At 49.9% G+C, this 6,957-nt stretch overlaps 2 protein-coding genes across 2 annotated transcripts; one reads left to right on the plus strand and one right to left on the minus strand.

Moving 5' to 3' along the window:
- The first annotated feature begins 480 nt into the window (after positions 1-480).
- Positions 481-4,337, plus strand: LOC119365824 (putative disease resistance RPP13-like protein 2). Its single transcript, XM_037631476.1, has 2 exons — positions 481-3,447; positions 3,541-4,337. The coding sequence occupies exon 1, from the start codon at positions 538-540 to the stop codon at positions 3,385-3,387; it is 2,850 nt and encodes a 949-aa protein (XP_037487373.1). The 5' UTR covers positions 481-537; the 3' UTR covers positions 3,388-3,447; positions 3,541-4,337.
- A 1,106-nt stretch (positions 4,338-5,443) lies between these two features.
- LOC119365825 lies at positions 5,444-6,335 on the minus strand. The gene is made up of 2 exons (XM_037631477.1): positions 6,042-6,335; positions 5,444-5,870 (listed from the first exon to the last, which is right to left on the minus strand). The coding sequence occupies exons 1-2, from the start codon at positions 6,189-6,191 to the stop codon at positions 5,772-5,774; spliced, it is 249 nt and encodes an 82-aa protein (XP_037487374.1). The 5' UTR covers positions 6,192-6,335; the 3' UTR covers positions 5,444-5,771.
- Between the last annotated feature and the right edge of the window lie 622 nt (positions 6,336-6,957).

The raw sequence follows: 6,957 nt of genomic DNA on the forward strand, positions 1-6,957 counted from the left end.
GGGCCAGGCACGGCACGGGCTAAACGGGCCGTGCCCGGCACGCGGCACGCCTTGGGCCGTGCCTGGGCCTGGAGCCTGGGCACGCGGGCCGGCACGGCACGGCCCGTTTAATTTTTTTATATATTTTTTAGATTTATATATATATATACCTAAAATACAGCCCAATAGGCCTAAAAACCAGCCCAGCAGGCTGAAAATGTGCAGCCCAGCGTGCTAAACGGGCCATCGGGCCGGCCCGTTTACTAATAAGGCCGTGCCTGGACCAAGGAGCAGCGCCCGTGGGCCGGCACGGCACGGCCCGGCTATTAAACGTGCCATGGCGGGCCGTGCCGGGCCAGGCACGATTAGCACGGGCCGTGCCGTGCCGTGCCGGGCCGGCCCGTTTGGCCAGGTCTGCTTGCCTACTGCCGAGTTTGCTCCGCCGGTTTCCTAGAAAACATCGCAGGGCCTAAGCCAGAAAAACAGGGTGTAATAAATCATCAAATTCCCCAATTGTTTACTACTCCGAGAGTGCAAGGTGAGCTGAGCCATCCGGCCATGGCGGAATCTGCGGTGGCCTCGGTGGTGCGAGCGTTCGGTACGCTGGCCACCGAAGAGGCCGCCTTCCTCCGCGGCGTCCACGCCGACGCCGACCTTCTCAGGGCCGAGCTCCGCCGCATGCAGTGCTTCCTCCGCGACGCCGACGCCAGGCGCCGCGACGGCGCGCGCCTCACCAACTGGGTCGTGGACGTGCGCGCCGCGGCCTACGACGCGGAGAACGCGCTCGAGGAGGCCGACTACCTCGGGCGCCGCCGCCGCCTGCGGCTCGGGTTCGCGGGCGCCCTTGTATGGTGCGCCGATGTCGCCGCGCTTCACACGTTCGGCGTGAACATCAGGCGCGTCCGGGCCAGGATCCGTGAGATCTCCGACGGCGCCGCAGCCTACGGGATCGCTGATCTTGGGGAGACCACCGCCGTCCCAGCTGACCTCCAGGAGCAAGACGAGGTGATCCCTTATGACCTCAGCTGGAACAGTGCAGATACTAATTTGATTGTTGGATTCCATGAGGAGAGAAATAATATATTCAGAGAGTTAATGAATCATAAGATTTGTCAAATTTGTGTGATCTCCATAGTTGGGATGGCTGGATCCGGCAAGTCCACGCTTGCAAGGAAAATTTACAACGACCCCCGTGTTAAACAACATTTTCATTCCTCGAGTTGGATTTCAGTGTCCGAGAAGTACAGGTTTCTTGATCTGATCAAGGATATTGCTAGGAGGATCATGGGTATGACAAGGAAAATGATAGTTATTAGAGAGGAGAAGGACAAGGACAGAGAGGATGGTGGGGCAAACAGTGGTAGCAAGTCAAAGGAGGTAACCATTGAAGAATTGGAAAATATGGAGGAGGATGATGTATTGAAATTCCTGCACGAGTTCCTCGCTCATAGAAGATTTCTTGTAGTGTTGGATGATGTTTGGAAGAGTAATTCTTACAGTAAGATAAATAGGATCCTCAGTGTCTTGCCGGATGTGAACAATGGTAGTAGAATCATTTTGACCACCCGGGATATGGATGTTCCAAAGCATGTCGCCAGGATGAAAAGCATTCATGAGAAGAAGCTTTTGGACGGGAGGGAGAGCTGGGAGTTGCTTGAGAAGATGTCCTTTCCAGTGTACCAAAATGTCAGCAGTGCTGATCGATCACGGTTGATGCTGATAGGAAAGAAATTGGCATTGAAATGCAAAGGGTTGCCACTTGCTCTTGTGGTCTTGGGAGGTTATCTTTCAAGGAACTTGGACTATGACATTTGGTCAGGATTGGTTCATAATCTAGACTGGGAAGCTCGCAAGAATGACGAGCCAGTCTGGAACATCATAGCTAGAAGTTACAATGACCTTCCTAATCACCAATTGAAATCATGCTTTCTTTATGTAGCCTCCTTTCCAGAGGACCATGTCATCCGCGTAGCAAAACTTTGCAAGCTGATGATATCGGAAGGATTTATTCCACATCGGCCGAATCGGACAATGGAAGATACAGCAAGAGAATATATAAAGGAGTTGGCACAGAGATGTATGCTCCAAACTGTTGAAAGGAGCAAGTGGCATGGCTCAATAAAGAGTGTAGTTCTCCACGATGTGCTTCGTGAATGGGGTATTGCAGAGGCAAGGAGGGAGGGATTATTCAATATTTGGAGTAATCCGACCGATTCTGAGGCACCCTCCGATTCGATAACGGCTTACCGAATTGCTCTCCATAACTTTGTTGGATGTACTGAGATTAATGTGGCCATGCCGATGCTCCGCACCTTGTTGGTGTTTTTCAAGTCACCAGCAGTATCACTACTGTGCAGGATGAAATGTCTCAGAGTACTTGATCTTTATGGCCTAAAAGAACTCAAGTCATTACCATCTGGCGTTGGCAACTTGATACATCTAAGATATTTAGGATTAGAAAAATGTGGCAGTGGAACGATTGGCATTCCTTCCTCAGCTAGCGATCTCTTGAACCTGCAAACTATGGATGCAAGAGGGTCAACAGTAAAATCACTACCAGGACTCTTTTGGAATATTCCGACCTTGAGGCACCTGTTTCTTAGTGAGGTCAATCACTGGGTTCCTCCGGAGGTTGGATGCCTTGGCTCGTTGCAGACTTTGTACTTGTGTGAAGTATCTTTGTTCCGTGATGTCAAGAGCTATCTTTCACACAAGCAACGCAGCAGGGCTAGAAGTGCAAACTATTCTATTGCTCTCAGAAACGAGAAAATATGGGCTGCCTTCTTAAGATCTTTGGAGCAAATGGAGCAGGCCGTGCTCTTACACTTGGAGAGTTGGGAAGTTGCGAAAGGGTTTGGTCGTAGATATGCTTCTGGGAGCAGAATACGAGGGCAGGTCTTTTCTGCGCAACTCATCAGTAGCATTTCGCGCCATAGGCATCTTCAAGTGCTAGAACTGGCTGGAAGGTGGAAGCACGGGGATAGCCAGCTAAGCAAGCTCCCTCATGGCCTCAAAAAGCTCAAGCTGATAGGTTCTGAACTGAGTGAAGACCCAATGCCTGTGCTGGGCTTCCTTCCGAATCTGGTGGTGCTTGTCTTGGAAGACAACGCTTTCAAGTGGAACAGCATGACATGCGATGCGGGAGGATTTCCTAGGCTGTGCCACCTGACAATTGACGGCATAAAAAGTGTTGAGTCTTGGAATGTTGAAGCTGGGGCATTTCCTTCACTAACTCATCTGAATCTTATATCGAGCTTCACTGGGATGTCCCTTCCTCCTCTAGGACTGTTGCATGTGACTTCACTTAAGACATTGCTGCTGAAGCGGCACACTTGGAATGGGAGCACTATTTCCTCCAGTAATGTTGGCAAACTAGAGGAGATGGGGTGCAAGGTCATCATTAGATGAGATTGGAAGAATATTTAATCATGTCAAACTGCCCTTGTCTCAGGATCAGGAAACTTTATTGTACGCTTTTCATCCCATAATAACTCATTTGATATCTTTGCAGAAGATCAAATAGTCTATAAATGGTCTCATCCGTTTTTACTTGGCTTCCAGGTCTCATCTTGATTGATGCAGCATTTGGATGATCTAATCTTGCTATTTTCCTCTCATTTTTGTACTGTCACAAGAACTACTACTACCTGCACACAAGATCTTTGGACCTTTGTTATGAAATGAAAATGGAAGTACATCATTCTATACTTATTCAGTAGCTCAGCAGCACAGCCAAATGTTGTTCTTCCAGCAATAGACGTGGGGACTGTAATTCCAAGTGTGCAGCAAATAGAAGGATGCATAGCTGGTTCTCTGGCTTAGCTGCCCAAGGAAAAAAAATCCATTGCATGCTTCTTCAGAGGCATTTTTTGTTCGTGCAGCTGCTCTGGAGTGGAAACATTCGTGTCCAGTGAATGTTGTGAATGCTGCCGTAGAAGCAAAGGTAGCTTTGCTCCGACACCCTTGTCACTGTCGTTGCTCCAACGGGGCAATGAGAGGCCTTTGGTTGGCAGTGTCATATCCTGCGAGCTGGTTTGTGTCCAATACCAATGGGTGATCTTCTGCAAGTTCTGTCCATGCTTATTTGGTTACTGTTATTACAACATCAAGGATTGGGTGAGAAAGACCAAATGTGAGGTAATCGGGTGGGTTATTTGCTAGACATCTTTTGCTTCCCACTAGTAGTATGACTGACAATTTTGTGTTTACATTGAGTTAGTGTTTCTGCAGCCATTTTCCTGCAAAGATAGCAACATTTAATGTACCATCGACTCGCATAGTTGTGAATTGTATGGTTGGAAGAGTTTCCTATCCTATTCTGTAAATTGGTAATGTTAACCGAGAAATTGTTCAACGCCTCTTCCAAACTGTCAATTGTGGTGTACTCCCTCCATTCCTAAATATTTGTCTTCCTAAAGATTTCAACAAGTGACTACATACGGAGCAAAATGAGTGAATCTACACTCTAAAATATGTCTATATACATCCGTATGTGGTAGTCTATTTGAAATCTCTAAAAAGACAAATATTTAGGAACGGAGGGAGTAGTGAGCAGTTGAGAAGGGAGTAGTGAGCAGTTGAGATTGTGTATATTCCTGTTCGGTCGTTTAGCACAAGAATCCGTTTTGTTATGTAGGGTACTCCAGTCCAATAATGCAGTTTCTGCAAGACATGGTCATTCTGTAAAGAATCCCTAGAAGGACGAATGAATTCCTTGGAGTGACATGAAGTAGGGTAAATCCATAATGCTCAGTTTAGAATGAAGAGATACGAGGATGACTAATGTTCTGGGATGCATTCATCTGCGGTCCGTGAACTAGACATGCTACTGCATTTGATAGCCTCGAAATGAAACATGATGTGGAATTGTACCAACCCAAACTCACATTTCATACTACACCCCGCCAATATCTATTGTATTATGAACTTGATAGCAGATTGTTCTCTCCTTGACTCCTTGTGATGAACTCGCTGCGATGTATGCTAATTGAAGCAGCGTCAATTAATATGGATTGTACTATCGAATTTTATACTAGCATATTGTCCTTCATCCAACCAAAGCTTGGTCATACAAATCTACGAGTGCACGCTATAAGATGCGATACACGAATTCTACTTGTGATAGAAAACGAAAACAGGTGAAGATGAGCTAGAAATCGTTAGCCAAATCTGCAAGGAAACACGGACGGTAAGGAAGGAGCCACATCACACGACCACGTACCACCACTCTCCTTGCTTTAAAACTAGTCCTAATTTGGCCAGGCATAATCAGCATAATCATTACCATACATCCAGGGGCTCCATCTACTAACTTTACCCCAAAAGCCATGGACAGGATGCACTGCAAACATTGAGCCATGTGATATGCGTGCAGCAAAGAGGGGAAACGGACAATTCCGGAAGGAGGTCAACCACAAGCAGAGGACAGCAGGCCTACCATACATGAGAATGGCAAGTTTGGAGCTGAAATCATACCAGCAATCATCTCATATCATACTAACATGCTTGCATAACAGATCGGGTGAAGAACCAAATGCTAGCATCATCACATCACATGCCCACTTGAAGGTTCCAATTCAATCGCATCACTGAACAACAATAGGACCATAATCGTCATCGGCAAAGAGAAACAAAGGGGAGAAAAAGAAACGGAAAACCTCAATTTGTCCTAGTAGTAGCAAAAATTCGGCGGCGCGTTGGCCGCCAATCGCCGAATTAATAGGGTAGCAGCCAGCCTCTCCCCGCGAATCGCACGAAGAAGACGACTGGAAAGAGTCCGCAGGGGGAAATTTTCAGCGGTGCGCCGTGACGAGCGTCTCGATGAAGCGCAGCCCGTCGAACCGCGGCGCGAACTTGTCGTCGCCGCTGGCCCCGCTCAACGCCGAGGAATCCTGCGGAAAGCAGAGCATGTAAGAACAGAGCAGTCCAAGAAGCCGTCCGTGCCGTCGTGATCCCAAATCAAAATCGAGAGCGGATTGCTATCGTAGGAGGAGATTCTTTGGGGAGGGAGGGAGGGGAGGAATTAGGGAGAAGGCAGGTGAGGGGGGAGCCGTGATCCGTACCCGCTGGCGGAGGAGGAACTCGTCGCATCTGCCGACGGCGACGGCGGCGGCGGGCTCCGTCGGGGCGCAGTCGCAGGCGAGGAGCTCGGCGCCGGAGGCCACGGCGACGGCGGCCGCGGAGGCGACGGCGGCTGCGACGCCCCACATCATCGTCGATCCAGCAGCCACTTTCCCCTCCTCCTCCTCTGGCTGGTAGGGACGGAGCGAGGGGGAGAGGTGTGAAGGCTGGGAATTCTTTGCTTGGGCAGGGCAGGCTGGAATGGAGGTCACGGCTAGCCGCGTAGTGCTTTTTTTATACGGCGCTACAGGAAGGAAGGCGCGGCCGGACCTGAGCGCGGAATTTAACGGGGTTGAAATGCCGGAGCCGCGTCCGGGAAAGGTCGCCCGACGCGGGCGGCGGCGGGAGGGCAGACGGGGTGTGAATTTTGCTGGCGAATGGGACCGGTTTGCTGTTAGCGAGGTGTCTGGAAATTTTTGGCGCGTCGGTTGGTCAGCCACACTGAGCAAACGCGCAGCACCGAGTCGGACGACGCGCTGGTCGGCGTGAGCGTGAGCGAGGAACAAGTCAGAGATGGGGACGACGCGGCTGGCTGTGGCGTCGCTACCCCGAGGCGAGGCAGAGGGTTGACGAGTGCGGGAGATGGTCGTCGGTCCCGGGAGGTGGTGGGGATAGAGGGAAGGCCGAGAAGCGGAGGTGGCGGTGTTGACAGGGTGAGGAGGCGCTGCAACGACGTCAAGCGTGGGCGATGGAGCACGGTGGCGAGCGGGTCAACAAGAACGGGACGGAGGGCAACGACTTGTATGACGTGTCCAAATTCCCCGTATAGACGTGTGGATGTCGCCGCTATCAAATTTGTAAGACGAAAAGGGCAAATTACCCGTAAAAAGAAAATTTGAACAAATTTAACGACAATAT

This window comes from Triticum dicoccoides, chromosome 2B (genome assembly GCF_002162155.2).
Source record: "Triticum dicoccoides isolate Atlit2015 ecotype Zavitan chromosome 2B, WEW_v2.0, whole genome shotgun sequence".
Classification (NCBI taxonomy): domain Eukaryota; kingdom Viridiplantae; phylum Streptophyta; class Magnoliopsida; order Poales; family Poaceae; genus Triticum; species Triticum dicoccoides.